Genomic DNA, 20,051 nt, shown 5'->3' with positions numbered 1-20,051 from the left:
GTGTGTGTGTGTGAGAGAGAGAGAGAGAGAGATCCACAGGGAGAAATTTAATGTGTGTGTGTGGGTGTGTGTGTGAAGGAGAGAGAGAGAGATTCACAGGGAGAGATGTAATTGGGGGGTGGGGACACGTGCAAGAATAGGGACAGATGTGCCCAGAACTGAAACAGTGGAGGGTGGAGACCTTCAGGATCCTTTGAAACTCCCAGGTGGAATCCAGGTCGGACACACATCCTGAATGGACCTTTCCTGCCCAGCCAGGATATCCTGTGTTTGTCGAAAGGACCGCACAGGGAAGCCCTGACCATTGTCCTTCCCTAAATCTGCCAGTCAGCCCTTCCCCAGCCTGAGGCAGCCGCCCCAGACAGAGGAAGAGTAACTCTGGAAACGGTGTTATCAGCATCCTCCGTGGACTTCCTCACCTCCTCTCCAGCCCCATTAGCCCCAAGCTCCTAGCATCCTCAAACAGAAATTGGGGAAGCTGAGATGGGGTCATCGCCCCAGACCCAGCCCCCTCTCTTTTGCCAAGCCCTAGCCCTGCGCAGCTCTGAGTGAGCAGCTGAAGGCTGCGGGCGGGAATCTGGAGCAGGAGATGGAGCCCCAGCTGGGGCCCAAGGCTGTCGGCCTCTGCCCAGGCCGCCTAGTGCTGCTGCTGTGGGTCTCAGCCCTGAGCTGTTCTCTTTCCTCACTGGCTTCTCCCTCTCCTTCTCTGGTGCCCCGAAGCAGAACCAGCTACAGTTTTGGAAGGACTTTCCTCGGTCTTGATAAATGCAATGCCTGCATCGGGACATCAATTTGCAAGAAGTTCTTTAAAGAAGAAATAAGGTCAGAATCTCCGTTCGATAATTCGGAGGGGCAAACTCCTGTTCTCTTCACTTGATGATGGCCAGGAGGCAATTTCAGTGGGGGGAGCTGAAGCAAAGTCATGTAATCAGAGCAGTGATGGGTTGAAGTTGGGGTGAGAAGGGGGAAAAGGAATGAAGTTAAGTGCTAGCCCTAAATGCTAAATCCAAAGTTTTCTTTTGAAGTGGGAGCTTAAAGTGTCCTTTTCTATGAATGGAGTAGCCCAGGATCATTGATTTACCAAGTTCATTTCTCATAAAAAGAGGGAAATAGAATTAATAGAAGGCCTACTATGTGGTGGACATTTTAAAGCTTATTTTTTATTCTTTCCACATCACCATCCTAGAACGTTAATGTTTAGCACTCATTACTTAAAGAGTGACCAGAGCAAGATTAAGTGACTTGCCCAAGGTCACCACCTAGTAAGGGGCAGATCTGGGATTCAAACCAGGGCAGTTTACTTCAAAGTTTTGAAACCAATTTTCTTATCCAGAGGACAACCCAAGTTTAGTGAATGGTGATGCATTTGGAGCTCACCGAAGGATGGTATCACACTCTGGAGTTCAAGCCTGTCAGTACAGAGTCAATGAGTCTTGACGACAGTCAAGACCCAGTAGGTGCTCCAGTGGCATTGCTGTAACTCTTGGTCATTGTCCTCAAGGGGCTCAGGAGGAGAGAGCCATGTTACAAATAACAATAATAAGATGTGGCCTGAAATATACAGGATCTCCGGGAGTTCTAAGGAAGGGGGATATTAATTCTAAATGGGGGCTGGGGAAAGCATTCAGAGCAAGGCCTTTAAAGGGTGAGCCAAAATTTAGGAAATAAGCTTAAGGTAGAAGGACCAGCTAAAGCAATGGCCCAGGGTGTGGGGAGAGGAGAGAAGCACTTAGGGTTGGAGCACGGGACCAATGTGGAGAAGTGGTCAAGGAAGCTATTGGAAGAGGCAGATGGGGAAGGGGCCTCGAATGCCATGCCAAGGAATTGGGACCTTCACCCGTGGGCCAGCAGTTCCCCGCCTCTTCGAGACCTTTTGTAATAGGCCTTTTCTCCTCAGCCCTCCTCCAGGAACCTATCTGAGGCATGTAAGATTTGGTGACCAAACAAACAGCATTAATTTACAATAATTTGATTTTCAGTCTGTACTAACCGAAGACATATTTGATTATTCAACTAAATTACTAAACAGATATAATGAATGGAAAATATCAATAAAAAATGTGGAGCTTTTGCGAGATGATAGATATTGTATTGATGTGGACTTTCCCCATTAGGTCTTATTTTTTTTTAAGATTTTATTTATTTGCCAGAGAGAGAGAGAGAGAGAGAGAGAGAAAGCGAGTACACACAAGTAGGCAGAGAGGCAGGCAGAGGCAGCGAGAGAAGCAGGTTCCCTGTCGAGCAAGGAGCCAGATGCGGGACTCGATCCCATGACCCCGGGATCATGATCTGAGCCAAAGGCAGCTGCTTAACCCACTGAGCCACCCAGGCATCCCCCCATTAGGTCTTTTTTTAAGGCATCTCTAATGGTGAAGAGTTGAAAGACTTTCCAACTGGTGAAACTCTATTGCAGGCAATGGCAAAGGAGTTTAGTGGGGTAGAGATAAGATGAGACTTGTGTTTTGGAAGAATCTTCTGGAAGGCAATGTGAGTCCGCCTTTGATTCATGTTATGATCTCAAGGTCCCAGATTGGAGCACCACCGTAGGCTTCCTGCTCAGTGGGGAGTCTGCTTCTTCTCCCTCTGCTCCTCCCCTGCCACCCTGCTCATGCACTCCCTCTCACTCTCAAATAAATAATTTTTTAAAAAAATAAAAAATAATAATAATTTTAAAAAGGAAAGCAGCGTGCAGGATGGATTGGTTGACATTGGCAGGGGCAGCCGGGTCAGTTCTCCTAGCCCAGGAGAAAGGTCAGTGGGAACAACGCAGGCCAGGAAGGATGCCAGTGGGTTCAGCTAGAGAAGTCATTTTGTTGACCAACTCAGTGTGACAGAAAGATGGGAATGTTGAAAGTGAACACAAGATTGCCATCCCGCCTAAGAAACGGGATGGGAAGGAACAAGAACATGGATGAAGTGGGGCTGATTCCTCAAAGAAAGGAAGTGGGGAGAACATGGACAGATTTTTCTGACAGGAGGGAGGGCCATTATGGGAGTCAACAGGAGAGTCCGAGGGTCCCATCCTCCCCAAGGTAACTAAATAAGAGTATATGAATCGTATAGTTGACTCTTCACCAAGTGGCAATAAATGAAATTTTTCTCACCAGGCAGGTATTGGCTGAATTTTCCCTGAATTCCCATTTCCCCACATGGGTTTGTGTTCCATTCAAGTTCAGGATATTACCTCAGCTCCCTCAGAATTTATGTTCCATGTGCGTCCGAAAGGGATGTGTCCAGAGACAGGCAGGAAAGCACTGGGTGGGGCAGGTTGCGGTTTAGGGTTCTCCACGTTGAGAACGTCCATTCCTCAAGTTCAGCTGCAGAGAGAGACAGTGAGTGGTTGTGGGGACGTGGACTTGTTTATAGTTCTTTACAGCAGAAGCAACTGTTTCTTTATTTTAAAAGTAATAGCTATTTATTTTAGAATTTTCAAGAAATATCAAAGAAAGCACAAAATGAAAATCATGTATAATTCCTCCTTCATTATATATCCTTGCCCCTTTTTTCTAAGTATGGATTTAAATTTTTCTTCAGCAAAAATGTGATCATCCTATGTACACTTTTCTATAAACTTTAACTTAACAGTATATCAGGAACATGTTTCCACATTACTAACTGTTCTTCAACGTCAGCCATAGAGGCATTTTCCTAGATTGTCTCCTTTGGCAAGGAAAACAAAAGTAAAATTAAACTCTTGGGACTGCACCAAAACAAAAAACCTTTGCACAGCAAAGGAAACCAGCAACAAGACAAAACAAAAAAAACAACCCACCAAATGGGAGAAGATAGTTGCAAATGATACAACCACAATATGATTTTCAATGGCTTTGCGGTATTCAATCACATCAGTCAACCATAATTTAACTAATCCACTGCTGTGAGACAGCTAGGTATTTTTTTTTTATTTTCAGTATTATAAACAGTGTTATGCAGAACATCCTTATTGCTAAATTTTTGTGCACATCAATCATAAATTCCTATGACAGATTCTCAAAAGTGGAAAATTCTGGGTCACCAAAAAAAGTGCATTTTTAGGAGACTTTATATATGTATATATCTCCAAATGGAGACTTCTACCTATAGAGCTCACTTCTTGCATGCTCACAAATATTTAATATTACTGCTATTCTTAGTTTGTATGTCTTCTGAGTTCAGCCTTTTTCTTCAGGCTTACTGGTCATTTCTTTTAAGGGGTGGGCTTGTAGAATTCATTTCTTTAAATTAATTAATTTTTTATTTAAATTCAATTAGCCAACATATAGTATGGGCCATTTCTATTTCTTTTTTTTTTTTTTAAGATTTTATTTATTTGACAGACAGAGATCACAAGTAGGCAGAGAGGCAGGCAGAGAGAGAGAGAGAGAAGGAAGCAGGCTCCCTGCCGAGCAGAGAGCCCGATGCGGGACTCGATCCCAGGACCCTGAGATCATGACCTGAGCCGAAGGCAGCGGCCTAACCCACTGAGCCACCCAGGCGCCCCCCATTTCTATTTCTTGTTTGCTAAATTGTCTGTAAGTTCATATCTTTACCTCTCTTTCTAAGAGTGTTCCCTTGTTCATCTCCAAATATTTTCCCACTTTAACAAATGACTATGATGATAACATTAGGAAAAGGCCCAACCAAACTCTCAGATGAACACATCTTTCCTTCTAACCCTTATCTTCTCTTTGGCAAAAATGCTAATGATAAATTTGTTGCTTCCCATACCCAACCGTTGACCTTTGAACATTTCCATGTTTTGGGTACCAGTTTCCCCATGCGTTCCTTGTCGACTTTCAAGTCCTGAATGAAAAAAAGTTAAGGAAAGCCAGAAAAAAAGAGTAAACCTGATTGACATAGTCTTCCTGCTGAAAACATACCTATCTGTGAATTCCTAATCAATCGTGCCAGCTGGCGAGATCAACCAGGAAACTGATAGATCAGAATTCATCTATGTGCAGGTCATAGGTTGGGGAGAAAGGTGGAGGCGGGGGACTTAACAGCAGTATTTCTGATCAAATTACTCCTAGGGATTCCTGGCCTCTCACCAAGACAGGTGCTTTTCCTGCCCTTCCTTCCTGTATTCACTTGGACTTGCATCCCCACCCCCCAACTCCGAAAGTCTAAAAAGAAGTTTAAATGCTTCTGAGTAGTGGAGGGGTTGCAGTAAAATAAGTTAATCATTAGGCTCGTTTTTGCCTTCTCTTCTCCATTGCCCTCATCTGTCTCTTTTATCTCAGAAGATCATAGTAATGATTGCTTTAACTCACTTTCTGGAATTAAGTCGGGGTCTCAGGAGCTGCAGGGCCCCAGAGCTTATGGCAAAAACATCCATGTACACATTCCGTCATCCACGCATGCGCCCATCCACTCATTAACCCATTCATTCAAGCATCCGTTCATGCATCCTTCCACCCAACCATCCCTCTGCAGCCAGCCACCCAGCTAGTCCTCCTCATTTCCCTCCATTCACTAATCATCCCTCTATACATACAAAAACACATCCATCCATCCATCCATCCATCCATCCATCCTCCTAAAATACACTGGGCACAAACTTCACACCCAGTCCTCTGCTAGGCACTGAGTGACCAAGTTGAAGGAAGCCCAGTTGTAGCCTTGTAGCAGGAGTTTAGTTTCCACTGGGAAAACAGTGATGACACTGGGAAAATGGAAGAAAGTATCTCAGACAAAGGGATGGGCACATGCCCAGGTGAGTCGAAGCTCTGAGGTGCAAAATGACATGGCTTAGCCAAGGATGATCACTGATTCGGTGAGAAAAAACAAGGTTGGAAGGGGGAGCAGCAGGAGATGGGCCCAGAAAGAACGCTGTGAATTGCTCTAAGTAGTGTGACAGGTGTCCTGAGAGCTTTGGGGAAGACGCTGGATGCTTTAAGAGTTCTAGGCAGACCTGAGGGATGGAGAAGAAGAAAGGGAGGCAAGAAATATTTAAGAAGGCATGTCTACAAACTTAGTGTTTGACAGAATGCAAGCATGAGGAACATGCTAGAGAAAAGAGTGTTTTATTCTCATTGCAGCACTGTCGCTCTCTGCCCCACACCTCCACCCTGTCTTCCATGTTGAGGGGCTTGGGTAGACTGGACCACACGAAATTTTTGCTTTCTTCCAGCTCTGGAAACTATGATACTCCTAGCTACGACCCCTAATAATGTTACCTACCAATCTGTTCCCACAAACAAAGTCATAGAAAGGACGACAGGGGACTAGGCCATGGCAAAGCACTTGAGATTGTGAGTTCTGGAGTCTTAAATGCCGCTTCCTCCAATTTCTGGTTGTATGACTTTGGACAAATCACTTCTCTGTGCCTCAGTTTCTTCATCTGTATGATTAAGAATACTACTGACTTCACAGGTTCACTGCCAGGTTTAACTGAATAATTACACATGAAGCATTTAGCACAGTGACTGGCATGCCTAAGTGTTTCATACATGCGTGTTGTGACAATTGATGTCTAAGAGAGCTACCTATCATAAATCCTCGGTCACAGGCCTTTCAAGGGGTTAAACCCCCAGGAACAAGAGCAGCTATAGGAAATAAGCAGATAGGCCTGCCTCGGGACCCTCTGCCCTTCTTTATCATCTTAGAGGGGAGGATCATTCCCAATGGTTGTCCTGAGAAAACCAGTAAAATTGACTCACTGCTGATTTACAATGTTTCATCTTTTTTTAATTTTTATTTTTATTTATTTTTTTTTTAAGATTTTATGTATTTATTTGAGGGAGAGAGCATGAGCTGGGGAGAGGCAGAAGGAGAGGGAGAAGCAGCATCCCCGCTGAGCAGGGAACCCAATGCAGGGCTCGTCATATGGTTCCAAGACCCAGCCATTAGTCAGAAGTTGGGCTGTTTCTAGAACCAATGTTGAGGAAGGGGAAAGATCATGGGCTCTACTGACTGATGGCCCTGGATCTGCACCTCTGCTCGGCAATGTATTGTCTGAACTTGAGCGAGGTCCTTAAGCTCTGTAAGCCTCTGTAAGCTCCCCCTGCTTGTGTGCATGCTCTCTCTTTCTGTCAAATAAATAAATTTTTTACATCTTTAAAAATATATATATATTAAAAGAAAAAATAAATAAAATAAAAGGGCCCTTCTTCCAGGTTTGACAGCTGGCTGGCCTCCCCCCTTGGACTGCCTCCTGACTACCTGCCTTCTTACCCTGCAAATTACTCGGATGATTCCAAAACCTGGCGCCCCGTGGAGGTCTCCAGGCTGGCCAGCAAACAGCAGAGTGACATCTCGGACAGGAGAATCTGTGCCTCTGCGGCAGCCCCAGAAACCTGCAGCATCGAGCGCATCCTGCGGAAAACCAGGAGGTTCCAGAAATGGCTGCAGGCCAAGCGTCTCACACCGGATCTGGTGCAGGTGAGTGTGCTGGTAGTGGGGTGGAAGACAAAGGGCAAGGCAGAGGGAGACATCTATTCTCAGTTCCGTGTGGGGAATAGGAGTCACGGCCCGTCTGAAGTGGGACCAAACCATGTCAAAAAGCAGAGTGGCTTGTGACAAGACGGTAACTAGACAGCTTTTTTTTTTTTTTAAGATTTTATTTATTTATTTGACAGAGAACACAAGTGGGCAGAGAGGCAGGCAGAGAGAGAGAGAGAGAAGCAGGCTCTGCACTGAGCAGAGAGCCCGATGCGGGGCTCGATCCCAGGACCCTGGGATCATGACCTGGGCTGAAGGCAGAGGCTTTAACCCGCTGAGCCACCCAGGCGCCCCTATACAGCTTTATTTACAGGGACCTTTCCCCTTGTCATCCTCCACTCTCGCTGACATGACACACACCACCCCCCCACCGTCGCAACTATTTGGGAAACAATTTCTGACTACTCTCTCTGGTCTGAAGAACCCACAGCTGACCCTCACCAACCTTCCTCCTCCCCCCCACCCAGGGTTTAGCTCACCCTGCAACCTTCTTGGGGAACCTTTGCCAACCTCCAGACCATGCCCTCTCTTGGAAGCTCTTCTAGATACCCTGTTTCACCATCCAGAAAGCCCATTTTAAACATCAGCTTCCTCGTCCAATGCCCACCAGAAAGAAGAACCAAACCTGAGTCATGGCATAAACAGGCTCTGCTAATACAGCTCCCTCTTCCCATCTGAGAGCTCCCACTAGCTCCCTGCTGTAGGCTGCCTCCAGGACTTGAGCACATCGCTGATGCCCTCATACCTTGCTTTGGTTCCCAACCCCTGTGCTCTGGTCCCCGGGATCCTGATTCCTCGCCCAAACCAGCACAACCATGTTCCTCCCTACACACCCCACTGGGCCACTGATGGCAGAAGGCGCCCCCTCAGAGGACTGAGGGGTGTCTCTCCTTCAGCCAAGATGGGAAAGAAGAGTTTCACCCCCACCTCCCTGCCATGACAAGGCTGGAGAACACGAACTGACCCCGTCCAGGGGATGCCGACGCTGCCTCTTGCACTCCCCAGACCACAAGCCCCCTTTACATGGACACCTGAGGCTGCCTGAGGGACTTCTGAGCACTCAGACCTTCCCTTGGCCTCATCAAGACGAGGGACACCAGCAAAGAACCAGTCCCTGGATGTATCATACATGACATAAGACCACCTGGCTTTGTTTTTGGGCTGTGTGAGCACTGCTTTGCAATCAGGAGTAATCAAGCTGTGGAAACATGGCTGCCATCTGACATCGAGCTTTCCAGTGGGAGCATTTTGCACCCTGCACTCTATGAATCTCACTGCTCTGGGGTGGGGCAAGAAGGAGCCCAAGAAGTCAAGCCATTCCCAGGCCAAGGAGGTGGTGGTGGGATCCAACATTCATGTCTTGGAGTTTGCACAGGAGACAGGAAGTGGAGGAGGCTCAGGTGAGAAGAACCCGCCCACCCCTTTCTGGGGCTACTCAACACTGAGCAGAACCCGTTAACAGAAGACAGATAACAAAGCCCCCACCATGGTCCACACCATACATAAAATCTCCCTGTGCCTCTCTTCCTGCACCAGTAGACAGACCCTCCATGCACTGGCCTGGGTACCTGTCATCTGCCATTTGTTGGCCACAGCAAGTACCAAGCCACAGGAAGGACCAATGTGAGACCTTTTCCACTTTGCCTCAACTTTATGCTCAGGAACAAGTGAAAGTCCCCAGGAAAATCTAAACAAGATACACATGGAATTGTTTGAGAACCCCCTCAAAAATCCCATCACCTCTTCTTGTCCCCATCATGGACAGGTCCCACGCTAAAGGACACAAATCCCCTAAGGTACTGGTTCCAGACTTACCTCCACTCAGGATCCTGGACAACGCACCAAAGGACATCTGGGGGGCTCAGGATACACTTGAGATCCCATAGAAAGTGGCCAGACTGACTTTGAACTAAGGAAAGCTCCCTCTTTCCTTCAGCTTCTAGAGATTTCCATAATAACAACCCCCCAGGGATTACCCCAGCCCCCCACCCCAGCAAGTCCAAAGCAACCTTCCCAGCACATCTAGCATCACCCACCATGATGAGTGTAGACACTGGGTTTAGATAAAAGATCTCTAGGGTCCAGAAACTCTTCCTGAGCTCTGCCACTCGAAGCTGGGGTGAAACAGGAAGGAGCAGAGACCCAGGAAGAACAAAGAGCTGCCACTTCCTGTGCTCCTGGTCAACAAGCTTCAACACTGTGCTTTATCTTGGGGACACAAAATGAATCTGACACAAGCTCCACCTCCAGGAGCAGATGGCCCAACAGTGAGTACAGGTAAGAACACAAACCACCACAAAGCAATGTGGTAGATGTTACGGTGATTCTCAGTAAGGAAACAGAGGACAAACCATTGACTTGGGTCCTTCACTCTTCAACCAGGTGACCTGGCCTTTAAGCGCAGGACTTCTCTGCTTTGCCCCAACATCCTTCCTCCCAAAGTGAGTTGGGGAGGGAGGCCTGATGGATGATCTCCAAGAACATCCCAGCTCTGACATTCTCCGACTTGAGATGACTCTGCTTCACTTATTTTTTAACAAATCCTGATGAACGACTGCCATCAGCAGGTGCTCTGATGGGTTCCTTGATTTCCTACTTCTTTTTTAAAATTTTATTTATTCATTTGAGAGAGAAAGAGAGAGAGAGAACATGAGCAGAGGAGAGAGGCAGGGGCAGACTCCCCGCTGAGCAGGGAGTCCAACAGGGGGCTCAATCCCAGGACCCGGAGATCACAACCTAAACCAAAGGCAGATGCTTAACCCACTGAGCCACCCAGGAGCCCCTTGGTTTCCTACTTCTCAAAGGGCAGCAAATAGTGTCTCTCCTACCCAATTCATTCATCCTAATGAGCTAATAAGTACAAAGATGTTTTAGAAAAAGTCCATCGCCATCGAAATACACGGCAATGTTATTATACTGAGAGATCTCTTTCTTCAGTGTGTTGTGCTAAAATCTGCTCGACCAATTTCATCCTCTCACTCTAACATGCAGCCAAACCAGGTTTCCTTCTTTTTTCCAAAAGCACATCCATTAACAACACCCCATTAAGACACATCCAAAGCCACAACCATTTTCACTTTCTAGCTAACTCATCTTTTCATCCCCACCGGAGATTTTTTCTTTCTTTTTTTTTCTGAATTTAAATTCAATTATCCAATGTAAAATACATCATTATTTTCCTTTTCTTATTAAAAAAAAATGAAAAATATCAGCAGCCATCTTATAAATGCTGAACAAAGTCCGTTTTTCCTCCATCTACCAAAGATCAAAGTTATGGGCACCCCGTTTGGAAACACTTCTTCCCTCTCCCGTCCTCCTTTCCAGAGACACTTCCACCTTAGGATTCCGCAGAATGGCCTAAGTGTTCTGCCCCTTTTCCCTCCCGGGCCTTATTCCAGGCAGCACCCAAGCTCCCACACTTTCCTTCTTAGCAAAACTCACCTCCCAGACAGTTTGAAATGGATCCGTCATCGCCAAAGGTGGGTGTGGGGGGAACTCACCTATCTGCCCCAGACAGTTGAAAATGAGTGTTCACACAAAAACTCACACGTGAATGTTCACGGCAGCCCTGGTCACAAGAGCCAAAAGGCGGGAACAACCCACACATCCATCAACTGATGGATGAATAAATAAAACATGTTATTGCCACACAATGGTCCTGATACCTGCTATCAGGGTAGCTTCAAAACATGAAGCTTCAAAACATTACGCTAAGTTAAGGAGGCCAATGCAAAAGGACAAATACTGGAGGATTCCCTGTAGAGGAGATGTCTAGAATGGGCAGACCCAGAGAGACAGAAAGCAGATTAACTGAGAGGGAGAATTCGGAATGAATGCTTCATGGGCACAGGGTGTCTGTTGAGGGTGATGGAAAAATCTTGGACTTAGAGAGTGGTGACAATTGTACAACCTTATGATTATACTAAAAGCCACTGAATTATACACCTTAAAATGGCTAGAGTGGTACATTTTAAGCTATGTGAATTTCACCTCAGCTTAAAAAAAAAAAAAAGAAAAAGGAAGGATAAATCCCATAGAAACGTCACCAATCCTGTGACTTTATTCCCATGGAGCCCCAAGAGGTGATGGGCAGCAAATCCAATAATTTAATTCATGCTAAGATGTTAACAGCTAATAACATTTCACTGTGAGCTCTCCAAGAAAACCAATATGGTAATACTTGTCCATCCCATGACTATCTCACACCTTCCTAATACATCCTTGCATCCTCCCCCCACACACATACACACAAAATCCAGATGTGCCCCCAGAATCCTTCTCAGTGATGCTCCAGGCAAGTAGCCTATTTCCGGGGGACTGTTCATCCCAGATTTGGCCGAACAGCTCGGCTGGCCCCAGGAATTCTCTCAACCATGACTTGAGTGGGTGTTCCCTGATTTTCTCAAAAGCCACTTTCCAACCGGGATCTAGGCCAGGGCCCTCCAGTGTGTGTGTGTGTGTGTGTGTGTGTGTGTGTGTGTGTGCGCGCGCGCGCGCGCGCACGTTTGGAGAAAGGAGAAGGGGCCGCAGGGAACCCATAGGTTTGCTCAGAGAACTGACAAGGGAGAGAAGAGAAACAGTCAAAGAAATAAAAGAGAATTTAAAGGGTCGGGGGTGGGGTTGTGACCGGTGCAGGGCCTTCTGAACTTTGATGGTGAGCTCTGCTTATAAATAAATAAAGCCGGCTTGGATGAAAAGCCCCAATAGTCAACAGCCAGGGAGTCCGTGCCTCCCCCGCTCCTGCAGGGCCAAGAGCTGCTTTGTATTAAGAACACTTCCTCGAGTCACGAAAAATCAGGGACCAGAAAAATCAGCCAGAGGGTGAAACAGTGCAGTGTGTGTGTGTGTGTGTGTGTGTGTGTGTGTGTGTTTGACTTACGCTAATAAAACCGTGACTTTTCTGCTTCGAAAAACTGCATTGTTCTGTGGGAATATCCCACAGCCTAAATTACCAGCCCACAGACAGAACCACAGCCAAGAACACCACCCTGTTTATCATGATCTGCCTGTTATGCCAAGTGCAAAGAGGCAACCACCCCAGCAGTGCGTGGCTAATCGGAGGAAAACACATATCCCCCATTGGGTCCGCCTCCCATGCCCTCAACTACTGGCTGCTTCTGACATTGTTCTCAACACAGACCCTGTTTTTCCCTCCAGTGGGAACAGAATCCGTGGCCACGCAGCCTGTTCTCCCACTAGGTGGCAGTATAGAGTCTTCAGGCCGCTACCTTCAAACAAGGATGGCTGGCAATTTTACTCCGCCCGTCTTGGTAATTTTTTTAAAAAGAGATAAGAGCAAATTTAGCAAAACACATGTTAACCATTTAATCGGAGTATGGTTTTAGAGGTAAATACTAAAATAAAACTCATTTGTACTTGTAGTTATTGTACCTGTACTTGAAGTTAATACTTACACTTGAAGTTAATTCAAAAATACTTAAGGAGGGTTTGCAGGACCTATGTGAGGCCCTAGGAGGGTATTAGGGTGTGGAGCCAAGGTCCCGGCACTCTGGGAGATGACACCCCGCTGGGGCGGGGAGCCCATTGTGATAGGAGACAGGTTATGATAACGTCTTTGAACGAAGATGAAAATCTTAAGTTAGAGTCACAGCTAGTTTTCAGACCATAAGGATTTTAATCTCTCACAGGCTACCAGGTCAAGGACCCTTCCAAAAAGTTACATTTAAAAAAAAAAAATAACATGGCCAGATTGATGCTAGAAAAAGAAAAATAGCTGATCCGTGGCCATACCATTTTCATACTGATCTAATAACAGAGTCAAAGATGAAATGAGTATCAATGAAAAAAGAAATATCAGCTAGCGACTAAAAGTGCCTGGCCAGTCCCACATAGGTCTATTCCCGGAACATCAGCACATACCCTCTGGCTGACCCATGTTTGGAGAGCAGAGGCCCTTCCGAGGTCCACTGTGGTCATGAGACTCTGCTTCCCATGACACTTGGGTGGTACTCATGGTCCTTTGTTTGTGGCCCAGGGGAGTTTCAGGAGCCAATTGGAGAGAGATTACAGGTCTTGGATCTGAGCTCCGCCCAGCCCACTTTTCTCCCTTCAGTCACAGCACCGATGACAGTTGAAACAACTAAGGCTTTGGATCATGGGTTTCTTAGAGGATTGCAGGCACAGAGAGACTTCATTACCTCAGCATGTGCGACAACAACGTTATCTGGAATGGGATGGAGACTATTTCCAGCCTCCATTTTATCATAGGCTTGTGGAAAAGGGACTAACAGATCACTCAGCCTGTCTGCTCAAATGAGCCCCAAATTACTCCTGAGGGACCTTGCAAGTGAAAAGAAGACAGTGAAAGGTGTTCCCCACCTTGACGAAAACAAGTTGGGAAATTGAAGAGAGGCAAGAGAAGACTCAGGGAAGGTAGATGTGAGATGAGTCACCAGGGGTTCCTTCCCAGTGAGTTCCAGTGGAGAATAGATGCAGCGCAGTGAGTTCCAATGGAGAATAGAGGCAGCCCACAGCCACAGCAGAACTAAAGGCTGGACAAACATCAAGATGGACCAGCCAAAGCAGGCTCTGCCTTCACGGGGCTCTCAGCTTTCCCTGGACTTGGCTGTTAGCCAGCCAAACCTGTTCTTCAATAAATCAAGCCATCCTTTGTTCTTGCTACGATTTCTTTCTTTGCTATTTCAATATCCCTATTTTGACATATGCTGGAACAAAAACGTTTGCTTGGCTCAGAGGCCTAAGAATTGGTTGTTTCTCTGCATATGCCTGCATAATACAAAGTAAACAGAGGTTGAACTATATAACATATGATAGATATCTAGAAAGACCATCACTTGAAAAAAATTAATGATGAAAATAACTAGTAAGTTGATTAGGTTCTAAAAACAGTTTCTTAGGCCACAAAACCTCTCAATAAATTTCAAAAGGTAGAAATAACATGGACCACTTTCTCTGATTAAAAGGCAATAGCAGGGAGTGCCTGGGTGGCTCAGATGGTTAAGCGTCTGCTTTGGCTCAGGGTATGATCCCTGGGTCCTCAGATCGAGCCCCCACGTTGGGCTCCCAGCTCAGTGGGGTGTCTGCCTCTCCCTCTGTCTCTCCCCCTGCTTGTGCTCTTCTCTGTCTCTATCTCTCTCTAAAACGAATAAACAAAATCTTTAAAAAAGCAAAATAAATAAAAGGCAATAACATCACACATTAACAATAATAAAAAGGGGGAGAAAAAAGAACCCTACCAAATCTGGAATTTTAAAACATTATCTTTGAACCACAAAGCAAATAACTGAAATTATAAATATATCAAGAAAATAACAATGATAAAATCTTTATATAGCCCCAATCTATGATTTAATCATTGCCCCATCACTGCTCAGAGAAGAACTGGACACCAATCCAGTGCTGTGTTAAGCAGCTATCGATACAACTTTGGTCATTAATGCGGAGGAATAATACAAACAGATTTAAAAATGAGGAATTACAGGGATGCCTGGGTGGCTTAGTCAGTTAAACGTCTGCCTTCAGCTCAGGTCATGATCTCCGGGGTCCTGGGATCAAGTCCTGCATCAGTCTCTCTGCTCAGCGCAGAACCTTCTTCTCCCTCTGCCTCTCCCCCTACTTGTGCTCGCTCTCTCTATCTCTCTCTCTCTCTGTGAAATAAATAAATAAGACTCTTTTTTAAAAAATGAGGAATTACATGTCAACTTGGTCCTGACTCAGGGCCACTTACAACATTAAAAACTTTTCCAGTTTTGCCAGCCCTTCTCCTCAAGGATTACCAAGAATTCTATGGAAAACTTGATTTGTAAACCTTTTCGATGGATTAAGTACAAAGCAAGTGTATTTATCCCTGGTTTATGTATATAAAAGCACGAACCACAGAGCAATGTATCAACCTGTTAAAGGTCAAGATAGATTTCTACCCACTGAACCATACATGTGTCCTAGACTCTTGGGGTTGAAAGAAACTTGAAAGCTTACTAATTGAAACTCTCGAAATATTTGCATCCTTTATCTTACCGTACAAAATGGAAAACTCACTACTTTAAGAAATAGCCTATTCCTTCTTTTGAACAGAACAAATCGTTAGACAGTTTATCCCAAATCTGTCTTCTGTTGGCTTTCGCTCATTTAAGTTATTAATTTATTTTCACTCCTTGGAATTATATGTGACATTCCTCCCTTCCATATGTTTGCCCCTCGATCCTGGCTTCCCGGTCCAGATAATCCCCAATTCCCTTTCCCATCTAGGTCATTCCCTTCAAATTGATGCACATTAAACATTGTGTCAGCTAAAACCCCTGCTACAGCTAGACCTTCGTTTTCATTAAATACGATCTTCTTAGATTAAATCCATTACTCTAAGAGCCTGTCAACTTGATTCTGTTACTCATCATAGTCACTATCACCCAACTGCATATCACTATCCTGTGTTGATGAACACAGTTTTTATCTAGGTTCTAGTCATAAATAAAAATGTTAAACAGAGCAGGGAAAAATAGAAAGTCTTCTTTCTCTATGGGGATTAATCCATGAATTCTCCTTACTGTTGAATGCTTCACTGAAGTCTACATGTTCTAAGTCTATTGCAGGTCTTGGATTAAAAATCAAATAATTGGGTCAGAGAAAAAAAGTGAAGTTAATCTAGAATGATTTTATTAAATGAATCCTATATCATAAAATTTAGCTATTTTCAAAGTTTTTAAATCAAAGGAGAAATTACATATTTAAAGGCAAAAATCTTAAGTGTACAGCTAAAGTTTTGCATGCGTTCCCTCATGTAACTGTGCTGCACGTCAAGACAGTGAACATTTCCAGCCCTTTAGAAGGCTCTTTCATGTCCCTGCCCTACAAAGACAACCCCCCTCAAAGGTAACCAATGGTACTATTTTCTTGAGACTCTCCTGGGTTTAGCTCTAAAAGATCCACATCCTAGGAAACCTTTCAATCCCAAGCAAACTGGAGCCACTGGTCATCCTACCCCCTCCAACGGTAACCACTGTTCTGACCTAAATCACCCTGAATTAGTTTTGCCTGGTTTTGAACTTCATTTTAATGAAATCACACAGTATATACTGAGCGTGGTGCTGTGTGCTATTGTCCATGTTGCATGAATCAGTAGTTTAGTTTTTTTTTATCACAGTCTAATATCCCACTGTGTGATGATGTCACTATTTATTCATCCCACGGTTGATGAACATTTGGGCTGTATTTAGTTTGGGCAATTGTGAAGTAAAGCTGCTACAAACATTCTTATATATGTCAGTTGGTGGACATGAGTATACTTATGGAAATCAAATCGCCAGATGATGACACATACGTAGGGACTCGTTTAGTGGATCTTATCAGTCTTCCAAAGTGGTTGTACTGATTTCATCAAGGTTACATATATTCATTATAAAAACGTCTAAAGTATATATATTTTAAAATCCATAAGGAAGTAGGGGGGAAAAAATCACTTAGAACCCACCCCCCAGAGGCCACCACTGTGAACACATTAAAGGTCTTCCTTCTAGTCTTTTTTCTAGTGTTATTAACTTAATTAAAAAGAAGTTGAGGAATTAGAAGTTGAATAAGTTGAAAAATTATAAGTTGAATAAATACATGGAAAATGCAGTATATGGAATGTTGCACATTCCTCTGTAACTTAATATGGTATCACATGCTCTCCCCATATCACTAATGAGGAGAAAAGTTGTCATGAGACACACAAAGAAAGGCCAAGGTGATAGGGTGGTTTTGTAATATGTCACCTTGGCCTGGCTGAAGTGCATTTCCCAGAATTCCCTTCCCTGTTAGTTTCCATTTCCAGTAGGTTACAGAAAGATTTCATTGGGAGTTTTGGAGGGCAGAAGGGAAACAGTGACCAGTTTTTAGCTCACACACAGTGTCCCCTCTGCTGGCTTCCCTTGTTGGGGTGAGGTCAATTATGTTAGGTCAAATCCCTGTTTTTTAAAAAAGAAGAAAAAACAACCTGGTGTTTCTGCTTCTCTGATTGAACCCTGAGCGACAGGGGTGGTACAACCTTGACAGAGAGGGGCTAGGGAGAAGGAGAATCCTGGCAGCCCTTCCCCCAAGCAAGCACAAAGCTAGTTTGAAGGCTTTTCTGATGATCAGGATTCTATCTGAGCTTTCTGGACCACAGGGCCTTTGCACAGCAGAAGCCACTGAACTCCTACAGAAGTTTCCGCAAGCTTGCATGCGCAAGTGAGTTGTCAGAAGTACTTGGCATCCTGTCTTCTGATTTAAAAAGAAAGGTGGGGGTGGGGAAACCCAGCAGTCCATAAAACGAAATGGCCCAGTGGAGAATTATGACCAGCCTTGGCATACCTGAATCAAAATGACAGACCGTGAAATAATGTGTTTTCGTCTGCATCAGCCGCCCCGTCCATCCCAACTATCGGCTGAATTGCCTGCCACAAAGATTATCTCATCTGCCACAGTGAAAAATCTTTGAGCAGCTCACAAATTCTGCAGTGGCAAAGCCTGGGGCCCCACAGGGGGAGAAGATGGAGGATGAGATGGGAAGAGAGAAAGAGGAGGACGAAACTAGCCACTACTCCTATAGACAGGCTCATCCAAGGTGTTGGCTACCCCATGGAAGAAGGAGCCACAACTGCTACCAAGTGAGCCTCTGGCTGCCGAAGGTTTGACAGCAAGGTGCACAGGGAGGCAAAGGAAGAAGGTGGACTGACCACAGCCTCTGTGCCACAGACACCAGGAGGGATGCTGTGGGGAATTCAGCAACAGTGGTCACCTATGGCAGGCACCACAAATGACGCACGTCTTCTTAAAAGGAAACAATTGTTTGTAACTTATTCAGGGATCAGAAGTTGCAGGGATCAGAACCTCCTCTGAACAATTTAAAGTATAAAGGGGGTTCGTTGTGCCAGAAGTACATCCACCAGGACCTCATGGAAACTAGGAAGTTCCAAGGCACCAACTCAGCCCAGCTCTGCCTCCAGGACAGCATTGTTTCTCATCTCTGCTTTCTTTTTGATGTCTGCTCCATCACCTTCTCGGCAGACTGGATCTCCCCATGTGGCCATGCTCCCCGCTCCTCCCCAATGTGACAAGACATTACCGTTCCCAGACTCACCACCCGCTGCCTGGCTCAGCCTCCCAGGAGTTGGGGGGTTGGAGCAGATGCCCCGAGTAAGTGCACCCTGGCACATCCATCCATCCATGACCAAGGATGTGAGTGTTAAGGACTTCCTGGGTGCCTGCTCCAGACTGGTTGCTGAGGAGATTACAGAAGTGTTGGTATTCAACGTCCCTGTCCACGAGCACCCGAGAGCTGAGGCACAATGGGGCCTGAGGCCCAGACTCCAGGAGAAGGAAGAAAATGAGGGCTTGGCTAGGTCAGGAAAGCTGCTTAGAGGACATTTGATTTGACCTGGGAGGGGAAGGATGGGCTGGGGGAAATGTCCCTGGCAGATCTTCCCAAGAATTAAAGAAATGCATGCCAGGGAAAGATGCAGAAACAAGAATAAGGTGTGAATTTGGCAAGTAGTTAAGTGTCAAGTCCATGATCATGGTGTGAGTCCACAGAAGTAAGTAGTTTTACAACAGCAGGACTGGGAGGCAGGTAGTGTTGATGTTCATTCTACAGGACAGCTGTTCTCAACCTCAAGTCTGCATCAGAATCTTCTGGAGGGCTCGTTAACACAGGCATTGCTGAGCCCCAGCTCCAGAAGTTCTGATGCAGCAGGTCCGGGGCAGGGACTGAGAATTTGCATTTCTAAAAGACAAGTGACTTGAGGACAGGGGACTTTTCCACAAATGGACCTAAAAGTAGTAGGCAGAGTGGTTGGCAAAGGGTCCACAGTGGGGTCGGGGAGGCTAGGTAGCAAAAGTAAGGCAAGGCCAAACACACAGAACAGCAGCTGGTGAAGAAAGTAGCCAGGGCAGGGAGTGGGGGGAGGGGCATCCAAGAGGCACAAGCATCTGCTACTGGCCAGACGATGCCCAGGGTTCCTGGGGAAGTGAAGACTCCTTGCATCCCGGTCCTGCACTTGAGGCCTGGGGCCACAAGGGAGAGAGAGCAAACAGAAGCCCTGTATGAGGGAAGGAGTTCACCCAGAATCAGAGACCCTGTTTTGCATGGAAACGGGAGCTCTGCTAGACCCGGGCCCTCCTGTACCAGGGAAATATTCCATAGACCGCATCCTGCCCTGCACCACCAAACCTGTTTCATTGTTTTCATTTAATGTGTTCACATCAACACAACCTTCCCAGAGTAATCCACTGGGGGTGGAGGGGAAATCCAAAGCAAACTCCAAATTCTGGACCTGTTCCTGGCTCATTTCTGGTCTCTGCCTCTACTCTTCCAAGCCCTACTCTGTCATCAGTAACTGATGTGTAAGCTACCAGAACTGATGAGCCCAGGCCAACAGTAGCATAGAGAAGCTTCATTATGGGGGAAAGAGCCAATGGTAAATCATGGATGATGAGGGGACCAGCTACTGCACCAAGTTCCCTCCCTTCTCCAGTGCCAGTAACGGGGGCTAAGGATGGGCTGTGCCTGTAAAAGGACATGACTGAGAATGATGAGGACATTTTTAAATGTCGAAACTTTTTATTTTTTATTTATTTATTTTTAAAGTAAGCTCCACACCCAGTGCAGAGCCCAATGCGGAGCTTGAACTCCTGAC

General features: G+C 45.7%; 1 protein-coding gene across 1 annotated transcript in view; it reads left to right on the top strand.

The window, feature by feature from the left end:
* The first annotated feature begins 323 nt into the window (after positions 1-323).
* The window catches only part of DIPK2B (divergent protein kinase domain 2B), a 32,349-nt gene continuing 12,621 nt past the window's right edge, over positions 324-20,051 (top strand). Inside the window, exons 1-2 of the mRNA XM_059157484.1 lie at positions 324-822; positions 7,095-7,359. Coding sequence (XP_059013467.1) covers positions 590-822; positions 7,095-7,359 — 498 coding nt within the window. The 5' untranslated portion in view covers positions 324-589. The remainder of the gene's footprint in view (positions 823-7,094; positions 7,360-20,051) is intronic.

This window comes from Mustela lutreola, chromosome X (assembly GCF_030435805.1).
Source record: "Mustela lutreola isolate mMusLut2 chromosome X, mMusLut2.pri, whole genome shotgun sequence".
Classification (NCBI taxonomy): Eukaryota; Metazoa; Chordata; class Mammalia; order Carnivora; family Mustelidae; genus Mustela; species Mustela lutreola.
The sequence above is the reverse complement of the archived record's forward strand: the minus strand, read 5'-3'. Positions and strand labels throughout refer to the sequence as shown.